Source organism: Adiantum capillus-veneris, chromosome 12 (genome assembly GCF_014529385.1).
Source record: "Adiantum capillus-veneris isolate H3 chromosome 12, ASM1452938v2, whole genome shotgun sequence".
Classification (NCBI taxonomy): domain Eukaryota; kingdom Viridiplantae; phylum Streptophyta; class Polypodiopsida; order Polypodiales; family Pteridaceae; genus Adiantum; species Adiantum capillus-veneris.
The window spans coordinates 86,327,431-86,340,138 of NC_140942.1; the positions used below are offsets into that span (position 1 = coordinate 86,327,431).

At 45.0% G+C, this 12,708-nt stretch overlaps 1 protein-coding gene across 1 annotated transcript; it reads left to right on the forward strand.

Moving 5' to 3' along the window:
• Nucleotides 1–10,002: 10,002 nt before the first annotated feature.
• LOC147446073 (7-deoxyloganetin glucosyltransferase-like) lies at nt 10,003–11,803 on the forward strand. The gene is made up of 2 exons (XM_086525379.1): nt 10,003–10,528; nt 10,804–11,803. The coding sequence occupies exons 1-2, from the start codon at nt 10,021–10,023 to the stop codon at nt 11,736–11,738; spliced, it is 1,443 nt and encodes a 480-aa protein (XP_086381505.1). The 5' UTR covers nt 10,003–10,020; the 3' UTR covers nt 11,739–11,803.
• The last annotated feature ends 905 nt before the right edge of the window (nt 11,804–12,708 follow it).

Consider the following 12,708-nt stretch of genomic DNA (forward strand, 5'->3'; position numbering starts at 1 on the left):
AGTTTGAGGTTGAATTTAAATTCTCCCAACGGCATTGGCATGGCTCTGGTGATGCTCTAAATTCTTGTGGGCTCTTATTCTCCCAAAGGCACTGGCGTGGGCGATCACAAAACCTGAAGGCATCTCTCCCCCTTTTATAATAGTATGGATATTCCGCCCCAAAATAGAGCCCCTCATGTCCTGTAGGCTGTGCTTCAACTTCGAAAGTGGCAGCGAGAGAGAGAAATGAAGCAGGCCTGTATTGACTTAGAGATAGCGATCGCCAAGCTGTGGCCGAGTCCGCCGTTGGAACTTGGAGAGTTGAGGACCAATGGAGTGTTGGCACAAAGTCACCAGCTCACCAAGATCCACCCGGCCTCTTCCCTGTAGTGTGCATGCACTGCTCTCGATTGGAAGTGTTGAAGTCTCTATTCCTCAAAAATGCCATGCCGTACTGATTTGATCACTGATCCAAAGAGGAGATGCTGATACAGACCGGAAGCGTGGCTGCCCTGCAAAATACTCGAAAATAGCACATACAGAGACATAAACTACTAAATTTGCATACCTTGAATCACACGATGCCTAATCCACGTTGTACACGAGCAGAGAGAGAAAAAGAGCGTGATAGAATGAGAGAGCACGTGCAGGCGCACCTCCTAGAGCGGAGTGCTACGCCGGCACGGCGAGAAAGAAGAGGGGAGAGGGGAGAAGAAGTACACAGACACTGGGTGCAATCTCCCCCCGTGCAAGAGTGACCATTTCCCTCTTGCACGTATTTAATTTATAGATTCTTGAATGGTCAAAGTGAGTACAAACTGGCCGATCGGACATAATTGGCCAAAGCTCACAAAGAGCACTTGAATAATCAAATATAAATAAAATGTAACATCCTTCTGCATAATCCATTATCTGCCGATGCTCTTGCCACCTGTCAGCTGCAATAGCTAATAAAATATCAATTCTATAACATACCTCTCCGTTGGAAAGCAACTGTCCTCAGTTGCAAAGAAAAAATCTGCAAACAATACTTGTCAAAAACATGCAGTGATTAGTATGTTGTGTCAAAAACATCACATAATAAAAGAAAAATTTATCAAACTAAACGACATTAGCTTATGCCTACCTTCATCCACATACTACCTATTCTAGTGTCCCATACCACTAGAATAAGCAGTATATGCCATACCCTGATGAATCAGGATATCATTGGTCACACTCATTATCAGTCTCATAATGTCAAGTCTCCTCACATAAACACTGCCGTGATAAAGTAATCATCAGATACCAAATTCCAATTCAATTCCAATTCCACAATGTAAGTCCAAATCCAAATCACTTTCATTCTGTACCCGGGTAACAAAATCATACCAATTACAGTGGTGGCCAGCCACTGCAACATGATTTTGTGATTGGTGTTGCTTAAATCGGCGAATCTACACCAAGAAGACGTGCTGCCTAAATCGACGAATCTGCACTAATGCTGCCTAAATCGGCGAATCTGCATTTGGTATTGTTTAAAAATTCATGAATCTGTAATTTTCATTGTGCTGCCTAAATCGGCGGATCTGCACAGATAACTGGTGTTGCCTAAATCTGCGGATCTACACCAAGGTGAGCATTTACACACTGCCTAAATCGGCGGATCTGTGTGCATGTGACCAATGGACTAGACAAGACATAAGAAACAAAACATTGACTACTGTGTGATACCACATTGGAGTTAGTTGAGTAGCAGAGTACTTACAAATTTTTTTGTTCACTAACTCAAAGCACCTTATTTCACATGAGTAGCTGCATAGCTTATTGACAAACCATCTCAATAAAATTTCCTTTCAATACAATTAGAAGCCATGACCTGGAGGATATTTTGTATATGAAAATGTACGTACTTGTGTGTGTGTGTGGCGAGCTATAATGGAAGGAAACTCAAGCTGAATCAGGGTGGTCTCACAAACAACATTTATATACAGGGTAAAGAGAAGTGCATTTAGTAGCATGCACCAAAGTATGTGTTAGATTGTACCCACGTAGGGGGAAAACCAATATGCCCTGGTGTGAGATGGAAATTAGTATACAACCAAAAAGTGCTAGAAGAGAGTAGCAGTGTCATGTAAGCTAGAAATCAATCTGAGTATATAAGAGATTTAAGACTAAATAGTGAGTTTAATTACACATGGAGGAGTTGCCTTGCTGAAGACGCCATATGACATGATGAGAGGATTGAAAATACTATAAATAAGGAAATAAGTTCGCAATAGGAATCTATGATTAGTGTAAGATATCTTAATAGAAAGTAGAAATAACACTCTTTCATAGTAGGAAAAGCCTAACCGTTTTGCTTAAACCTGATTTCTATTTATATATAAAAGAAGAGGTCGATGCTCACTATTCTTCACTCGCTGCAACACTCATCCATGATAACAATGCCTCCTCTAGGTAGGGCGTGGTGAGCTTGTTTCTAGCAAGTCCGAGTCGATGGAAATGCAGTAAAAATCTTTTGTGAGGCACGCACAAAGTTGCCTACTGATGCCCTTTGAGCATGAATGGGTGCCAGCCATAACGACTAGCAGAATTAAACATGACTATTCCTTTCCATTTTGATAGCGCAAGGTAGGCTGCTGTTTTCGAGAATATTGCAGTGCCCCACAGTGCGTCGTGCCTCAACAAGGCTCATTGAAAAAGGCGATCTCGCAATTGCATCACCAAATCTTCACCAGCTTAATATGGCCGGATGAGATGCAGCCTTGCAACTTATAAGCTTGCTAGATTTGGCACATGTAAACAAGGCCTCACACAGAGGATGGCGAAAAGTAGTTAACTAAGTTAGTGGTGTACCGCAGATCGAGCATGCAGCACTCCAGTGAAAAATCACTCATCTCCCACCCACCTCCCAGCTTGCATGGTTCCAAGATCCGTCGAATTGACTACCAACCATCTCACACGCCTTGCCAGCCAACAACACACACATGCGCTGACTCGCTCGGCTGTTAATTTGCACCAACTACTGCCCGTCAACAAACCCATAGGCAAGTGGTGCCGTTATCAGATCGCATGCATGGATTTTGCCTTAACATTGACAGCTACACGAACCCACGTCAGCCCCCCGTGAAACACCAATAGCCACCGACCCGGCATAGCGCATGCAGCGGCTCTCGATCTCTCTCACTACATCCTTCGCATGCTTCACTCTTTCTCTCTCCCTCATCTGTGGCTGACGGCGCAGGAGCTGCAGCAACCACCCACTATTTTCTCTCTCTCTCTCTCTCTCTCTCTCTCTCTCTCTCTCTCTCTCTCTCTCTCTCTCTCTCTCTCTCTCTCTCTCTCTCTCTCTCTCAGTCGGCATGCAAGGCGGCCCTCGTGCAGACACATGCACAGTACAGCCATTGACTTGCATGCAGGGCGGCCACCCACTACATCGAGGCGTCATCTGACTTCCTCTCACTCTCTCTCCTAGCCTCCCTCCATGCTTTCTCGCTTCCCCCCCACCCACCCACTGACCCACCTCTGCATGGTAGTGCACCGCAGCGCAGACATTCAGCTACACAACCCTCCATACAGATGGAATCGTGCCAACCTTGCGGCTCTCATACTTTTTTCGTGGCCTGCATGCCCGCAATATCCACCACGTACAGACTAGCTCCATCTACCCTCTGCCCCACCTACGGACCGCCCTTGCCAGCCTCAGTTTACCGGTCGATCTCTCTCTCTCTTTTGCGCAGTTCTCTGCCCGCTTTTTTTTTTTTCCTTCTTCCCCATGTGAGCTGCATGGAAATCAGTTCGACTTTCTCTCAAATCTTTCAGCGACTCTTGACCTCTCTCTCTCTCTCTCTCTCTCTCTCTCTCTCTCTCTCTCTCTCTTCTCAACCTGTATCTCCCTCTCTAACAGCTGGGGATGGTCAATTTGCTCTGATATCACTGCTACAGACCGGAAGCCTCGCTGCCCTGCAAAATACTCGAAAATAGCACATACCGAGACATAAACTACTAAATTTGCATACCTCGAATCACACGATGCCTAATCCACGTTGTACACGAGCAAAGAGAGAAAGAGAGCGTGATAGAATGAGAGAGCACGTGCAGGTGCACCTCCTAGAGCGGAGTTCTACGCCGGCACGGCGAGAAAGAAGAGGGGAGAGGGGAGAAGAAGTACACAGACACTGGGTGCAATCTCCCCCCGTGCAAGAGTGACCATTTCCCTCTTGCACGTATTTAATTTATAGATTCTTGAATGGTCAAAGTGAGTACAAACTTGCCGACCGGACATAATTGGCCAAAGCTTACAAAGAGCACTTGAATAATCAAATATACATAAAATGTAACATCCTTCTGCATAATCCATTATCTGCTGATGCTCTTGCCACCTGTCAGCTGCAATAGCTAATAAAATATCAATTCTATAACAGATGGCCACCTGCAATGCTTTGCTTTGATCCCGACAACGGAACCTCTCTCTCTCTCTCTCTCTCTCTCTCTCTCTCTCTCTCTCTCTCTCTCTCTCTCAAGCAACATTGTCATGGCTGGATCCCGGAGAGAAATCTTTAAGTAACCTTACAAAAGAAAGACTTATTTTCTCTCTCTCTCTCTCTCTCTCTCTCTCTCTCTCTCTCTCTCTCTCTCTCTCAAGCTTAGCCTGTCGCTCTCTCTCAAGTGTTAGTGGCCACTGTCATGGCTAGATCATAGAGGACTCTCTCTCTCTCTCTCTCTCTCTCTCTCTCTCTCTCTCTCTCTCTCTCTCTCCATTGTCATGGACGGATCCCAGAGAGCAATCTTTAGTGACCTTACAAAAGAAAGACTTATTCTGTTCCCCTCCATGTATGTTGTGTAGCGAATATTGCTTCTTTCTCGGTGTTGCTCTATGATCACGAAATCATCGTGTAGCGGATATCACTGCTCTATCCATGTTTGTTTGTGTAGCGGATATTGTTGCTTTCTTAGCGTTGCTTTGTATTAATGAAACCATTGATGCTTAGAGAGAGCACATGTGACCGCTACCCAAAGCCTACAAACCTGCTCCAAAAAACACAATTGGTGGGCGAGATAGAGCTTTCTTAGTAGCAGTGCTTTGTATGAATGAAACCATTGATGCTTAGAGAGAGCACATGGGACCGCTACCCAAAGCCTACAAACCTGCTCCAGAAAACACAACTGGCGGGCGAGACAGAGCCCATGGTTGGCGTCAATGAAAAGAGCCCTCAGAAGGGCGATCTGCACCAGTGTACAGGCGCTAGGCCTTGGGCTCGTGCACGCGATATCCTCTACTTTGAAAACCGCGACCTGCTAGGTGCGTGGGCCCCAAACAATAATCTTGGTTGATCATGAGCTTTATTTAATCAATCAAACATTAATAGCCAGATGTAAATTATCTGCCAAAGTAAACTTTTGGCTTGGAAGAATCCATGGGGAGGTAATAGTGCACTATATGGGGAGCTTTGAAATCTACATTGTGTGGCGGTAGCGGGGGCACCAAATAATGGCAGTGCCTTTATCAATGTATCGGCTGAAATCATTTTTTCAAACATACAGATTTCCTTTCCTTGAGTTTGCCAGTTTTAGAAAATTAGGGGTAGAATGCCAATTTTTACACTATTTTCCTCCATTTTCTCTCATTCCCTTGTGCTCAACTGGCATTTTTGAAATTGGAATGGACACAATATTAGATTGGAAACGTCACGATATTAAGCTGAGACACATTTTTCCCGATCACTGGCCCCGTTGATGGCGGGATGCTTGCTAGCCCAAACCAACCTTAGAAGTTAGGGGGGTATAAATGAAAATTTAAAATAGAAAAGAAACTTTCAATTTTAAAGGCAGGAGCATGCCTCCACATGACGGGGCCCGAGGGCGAGGGACAGGGAAGGCAATCGTGCGAGTGGTAGGGTGCTCTCGGACTTCTCCACTTTGGTAGTATCTACAAAAAGTAGACTACACCGATTCTGAACAGAGAATGAAGCTCTTGAGTCTCCTTGGCGCAGTGTTTGGGAAACATGTTTTTCTCGATCACCGGGGCCCGAGGGCAAGGGATAAGGGAGGCGCTCGTGCGAGTGGTAGGGTGCTCTCGGACTTCTCCACTTTGTTAGTATCTACAAACAGTAGACTACACCGATTCTGAATAGAGAATGAAGCTCTTGAGTCTCCTTGGTGCAGTGTTCGGGAAACATGTTTTTCTCGATCACTGGCCCCCTTGATGGCGGGATGCTTGCTAGCTTAGACCAACCTTAGAAGTTAGGGGGGTATATATGAAAATTTAAAATAGAAAAGAAACTGTCAACTGAATGAAGCTCTTGAGTCTCCTTTGCGCGTGTCTCAGCTTAATATCGTGCATTTTTCAATTTCAAAAATGCCGACTGAGGGCAAGGGGAAAAGGAGAAATTTCGTCCCAAAATAGAGAAAAATAGTGTAAAACTTGAAAAAGTAACATAATTTTCTAAAATTTCCTCTTGGAAAATTCAAGGAAATGATTTTTCCCGAACAGTGCCTTAGCGAGAGACGCAACCTGCGACACAGGCGCTGCTTTGCAATCAGCTTTGACGGATTTCTTTGGAGGCTGGGAAGACGCAGTGTCTTGCTTCGTAGAAGGAGGCACTCGTGTGGGGCCCGGCCGTCTCTGGAGGTTGCACGACAAATAGTGCTATTGTAGTGAGTGTGACCCTTATCAAGTGCAAGCGGCTAAAGCTTGAAATAAATCAAATACATGAAGCCTGCAATCGTACATGAAGCCCATGAATAGGCTGGACGCTGGCGTTGGGTCTCTCTCTCTCTCTCTCTCTCTCTCTCTCTCTCTCTCACTCACACACACACACACACACACACACACACACACACACACACACACATTGTTTCGCTCAGAGCCTCAGATTACATTGCCTGAGCGCCGAAGTGAGGAGCTTATGACGCGTGTCCTTGGGGGGACCGAAATAGTTGTCACAAATTACCTCGAAAAGAAAGACAATTATGTCTAAAAATAATGAAATGAAGTAATTCATCTCCAAAGCCTACATAACCAACTCAAATTTTAGTTTTAGCATCTTGTATTGACAATCAGTCTGCTTAATCTCACAACCATGGGTATTTTGGGAACTTTGGAAAATTTGAAGTGCATTTTGGGAATTTAAGACAATGAAATTTGAGGGGTACTTTGGGAATTTCCACAATTTAGAGGGGCAGTGTGCATCTGGGCTGTTGCCACATCTGTGTGTGTGTGTGTGTGTGTGTGTGTGTCACACGAGGGCAGTACGGAGCGTCGTCAGAGGGCAGTGGGCACTCTCTGAGTCTCTCTCTCTCTCTCTCTCTCTCTCTCTCTCTCTCTCTCTCTCTCTCTCTCTCTCTCTCTCCAGCCCGGCTCTCAGCGCTCGCATGAAACTGGCCTAGGCTTGGACAGGCGCCAATGGAAGTCTCTCTCTCTCTCTCTCTCTCTCTCTCTCTCTTTGCGTTCGCACGCTCTATGTGTGTATGGTTCGCAGTCAGGGCCTGAGCCGCGAAAAGTTCTCTCATATTCTCTCTCATTCGAACCTCGTCTGCAGGGCGTGCTGTTTCTGTGTCGCATTAGCCGAGCTGCAAGAAACACCCTCGCTGTCTCGCCGTCCGTGCGCCTGGAGTGGCCGGATCAAGCACATGCTGCCACGTGGCGGGGGGAGGGGCCGGAATCCCTTCCCCCATTATCTATTAGTATAGATAATTCTATTAAATTCTATAGATACAAACACATACACACACACATATAGATACTAGTACGGTCCGCCGTCCCTCTCTCTTTTTTTTCTCTCCCTCTTTGTCGCCTGGCAATGGCTTCTCTAATTTTGGAGTTTAGCATGCATGTCGCTGATTTCGATACGCGTAAAGGGCTCTCTCGTCCGTCATATTATGTTAGTTTAGATATATATGAGTTCTTTTTATTTCACATTTCATTTCATGGATTGATTTTTTTTGCATTTTATAAAGTAATTATTCAATAATCGAAAAAATTTCTTTCATTAAGCGATTGTTGATCAAATTTTTTCTTCACATAGAAACGAATCGAAAATACTAGCATAAAATTTGCAAGATTTTTGAACTACGTTCTTACATATTTCACTGTTTTTCTTCCCTTTACCATGGTTTGCAACTAGTTGGTCTCGATTTTCAACTAGCTCAAGGTTAAGTTGAGACAATGAAATATGAGGGGTACTTTGGGAATTTCCACAATTTAGAGGGGTAGTGGGCGTCTGGGCTGTTACCACACATATCTCTCTCTCTCTCTCTCTCTCTCTCTCTCTCTCTCTCTCTCTCTCTCTGTGTGTGTGTGTGTGTCGCACGAGGGCAGTACGGAGCGTCGTCAGAGGGCAGTGGGCACTCTCTGAGTGTCTCTCTCTCTCTCTCTCTCTCTCTCTCTCTCTCTCTCTCTCTCTCTAGCCCGGCTCTCAGCGCTCGCATGAAACTGGCCTAGGCCTGGATAGGCGCCAGTGGAAGTCTCTCTCTCTCTCTCTCTCTCTCTCTCTCTCTCTCTCATTCTCTCTTTTTGCGTTCGCACGCTCTATGTGTGTATGGTTCGCAGTCAGGGCATGAGCCGCGAAAAGTTCTCTCTCATATTCTCTCTCGTTCGAACCTCGTCTGCAGGGCGTGCTGTTTCTGTGTCGCATTAGCCGAGCTGCAAGAAACACCCTCGCTGTCTCGCCGTCCGTGCGCCTGGAGTGGCCGGATCAAGCACATGCTGCCACGTGGCGGGGGGAGGGGCCGGAATCCCTTCCCCCATTATCTATTAGTATAGATAATTCTATTAAATTCTATAGATACAAACACATACACACACACATATAGATACTAGTACGGTCCGCCGTCCCTCTCTCTTTTTTTTCTCTCCCTCTTTATCGCCTAGCAATGGCTTCTCTCAATTTTGGAGTTTAGCCTGCATGTCGCTGATTTCAATACGCGTAAAGGGTTCTCTCGTCCGTCATATTATGTTAGTTTAGATATATATGAGTTCTTTTTATTTCACATTTCATTTCATGGATTGATTTCTTTGCATTTTATAAAGTAATTATAATCAAGGGGAAATTACCAAAATACCCCTCTAGTTTGAGGAAATTCCCAAAACACCCCTCAAATTTCAAAAATTCCCAAAATGCCCCCGATATTTTGTCATAAATTCCCAAAATGCCCTTCAAATTTTCCAAAATTCCCAAAATACCCTTGGTTGTGAGACTAAATTTCTCGAAAAATAATTTTTTTTGTAGGTCTTCACAAGAAGAGTGATTGTCTATCGTACAAGATGCTAAAACTACAATTTGAGTTGGTTACGTAGGCTTTGGAGATGAATTGCTTCATTATTTTTAGACATAATTGCCTTTTTTGCGATGGTAACTGGTGACAAATTACATGCTGAGCACTAAAAAACGGATCTAAATTGTAAAAAACAAATGAAGATTAGAAAATCTTGAACATTCCAACCAAAATAGATACAAGGGTATTTTGGGAAATTTTGAAATTTGAGGGGTATTTTGAGAATTTCCTCAAATTAGAGGGATATTTTGGTAATTTTCCCTATAATCAATAATCGAAAAAATCTCTTTCATTAAGCGATCGTTGATCAAATTTTTTCTTCACATAGAAACGAATCGAAAATACTAGCATAAAATTTGCAAGATTTTTGAACTATGTTCTTACATATTTCACTGTTTTTCTTCCCTTTACCATGGTTTGCAACTAGTGGGTCTCAATTTTCAACTGGCTCAAGGTTAAGTTGAGGCAATTCTTTCTCGGACACTAAAATCTTCAATTAAACTCAACCTAATGACTTTTATCACTTTCTTATTTTTTTTAAAAAGCCACCACGACTCTTTCACCTGGTTTTTTTTTTCCAAACTCACATTAGTAAGTGGGTGAATGTATTTAAATTTCAAAGAAATTACAAAATGGCCTCAAGCTGAAGCAAAGGCTTGAGGTACTGAAGATTACACATTTGTCGTGGCCATAGTGAATTTCCGGGAAAGGTCTTGAGAAAGGCTGCCCAGTCCGCCTCACCCATAAATGAACGTGGGGTGCGGGGTTATTAGGGAGCAGGACATGGCGATGGCTCGTGAAAAGCAGGAGCGGCAGCAGCATGTGGTGGCGGTGCCCTTGCCGGCGCAGGGACATCTCAACCCGCTCATGCGCTTCTGCAAGCTGCTGGCCAAGCAACAATTCACGGTCACCTTCGTCGACTTCGACTTCGCTGCCGACGCCGTCGTTGCCCCTCCTCTCCCACAGCAGGGCCCTAGTACTGCTGCAGCCCCTCATTCGCTTGTCCAGCGTGCCCGCATCCCCATCCGTCGCAGCAGCATCGATCCCTCCAACGGCTTCAACCTCTCCTTTCTCCTCTCCATCGCCCCTGACCTCGAGCAGCTCATCCTCTCTCTCAACCGCCATGGCCCTCCTGTTACCTGCCTCCTCTCCGACTTCAACATCACCTTCCCTACCCAAGATGTTGCCGATAAGCTTGGCATTCCCCGCATCGTGCTTTACCCTTGCTGTGCGTCACGCCTTCTTTTCACCCACTATCTTACGCAAGTAGATCTCATCTCCCTGGAAGAAGGTGCCTCTCTCTCTCTCTCTCTCTCTCTCTCTCTCTCTCTCTCTCTCTCACACACACACACACACACACACACACACACACACGCACAGAAGTGCCAATCACAGTTTTATTGGCTAGCAAGGCCATCAACAAGAGTGAAAGTTAAGGTTGTCTTTGCTGTCCTCAAGGTCTCAAAGCATTAGACCGCCTTGATCTGTACCTTGTAAAGTGAAAGTTTTGCATTTCTGTCTTTATGGTTTCAAGGCCTTCAATAGGTAGAATTTGGTGGTTTGTAGTGAAGGAGGCATCAGCAACAACAGGAGCAGAAATGCGAAAGGTTTTTCGCGAACTTCCGGGCCTGCCAACATTATGCAACAGAGACATCCCTCATTTTAAGCATGCTAATATGGATGACACAGTCTCTTTGTGGACCAATTCGACCGAGTCATGGCAAGTATGTAATACTAGAGCCCATGCCGTGGTAGTCAACAGCTTTGAAGATCTTGAGGCTTCAACATTTGCCACTCTATCAAAATTCTGTAATGTCGCAATTTATGATGTGGGGTTTTGGGTGAAACCTCTCCTCAAGGAGACTGCCACTAGCTTGATGAAAGAAGACGAAGCTTGCTTGTCTTGGCTTGATCAACAACCCACCTCATCTGTTCTATACATCTCCTTTGGGACCATAACTGTCCTCTCAAAAGCCCAATATGAAGAGTTTGTTAATGGCCTCCTCTCCAGCCAACAACGTTTCTTGTGGGTTCTTCGACCCGGTCTTGTCGAGGACATTGACTACACCGCTACTGTTGCCAGCATTGTGTCAGAATCTCATGGTAAGGGCCTTGTCATCAATTGGGCTCCTCAACTCCAAGTCCTTGCTCACCCTTCTGTGGGAGGATTTCTGACCCATTGTGGGTGGAATTCCACTAGTGAGTCTATTGCAAATGGAGTACCCATGCTTTGCTGGCCCTACTTTGCAGACCAGCCTCTAAATGCACGGTGCATTGTCGACGAATGGAAGGTTGGGCTTCGGATGGAGTGCAGGAAGGAGGATACTTCTCTCATTGATAGGGTGGAGACTGAGAAAGTAATCAGAGCTCTTATGGAGGGTCCTGAAGGAAAATTTGTAAGGGACAATGTCACAGAGTTGAAAGAGAGAAGCGACCAGTGTATTCACGAGAGTGGCTCCTCGTATAGGAAGCTCAAAGCTCTTATTGAATCTTTGAAGTAGGCTAATTAATCAGTGTGCAAAGTAGAGTGGGCTTGTTGAATCAATTAAATTACCCTTTGAAGGAACCAGAGTTCAAGGTCTTGCACATTCGCAGAGGTTTGATTGCTTTTTTATATTTTTACCATAAACATATTTTTTAGATTAATAGAATGGCCGGCTGCCGGCCACCTCCGGCGGTGCCTCTCTCTCTCTCTCTCTCTCTCTCTCTCTCTCGCAGTCGCCGGGTCGCATGAGCTCCCCTGCCGGCCCAAAAATCACAATCTGTCCCTCTAGACAGATACAACCTGTAGGTTGTACCTGTAATCACCCAAGTCCCCCTATTGATCTATGGGTGAAGATGAAAGCACCTCCGTGCTCTCAACCTCCTGCAAGTCATGTCGACGATGCTTGGCTGGATGTAGCTATAGGCTGTCGAGCCTCCCACCAGCTAGGCCCTCATTAATGGGCGATCCTACAGCTTGTCTGGTGATCCAATTCCGATCATCATCATCACTGCCTGCGATGACATCGAAGTATTGTAGGCTGTGCCAGGCCTAGAAAAATACCACTTTTCCTAATCAAAGAAATTAAGGGCAAACTCCCGGTTTTAAGTTTAAAAGTTGAATCTTTTGCCAGTATTTACAGTAAAACTTGTGAAAAATTCTTGATTTTCTTCATGGCAAGCTCAAAATCTAACCGGGATTTTAGGAGTTCAGTCGATTAAAATACACCAGCCCCCAGTTTCCCAACACTTGGCTGTGCATTCAAAAGCAGCCGCTTTTGGATCCAGTAACTTATTGAGAGCTCCAACCTTGCAAATCAACGCATTAACAAATACCTATATTAGTGACCTCCCTTGCTCTGCATATGGAAGCAATCATGAATATGAGGGGAGCTTGGTTGGAGTAGGAGCATGGATCGGTTGGGAGTAGTGTGCATGTTGCTACTACTTTTTTAAAAACCTTGTTTTTGGTCTCTCTCTCTCTCTCTC

Coding starts and splice junctions, on each gene's coding strand:
- LOC147446073 (XM_086525379.1), top strand. CDS start 10,021: ATGGCGATGGCTCGTGAAAAGCAGGAGCGGCAGCAGCATGTGGTGGCG. Junction 10,529..10,803: donor TCTCATCTCCCTGGAAGAAG/GTGCCTCTCTCT, acceptor GGTGGTTTGTAG/TGAAGGAGGCATCAGCAACA.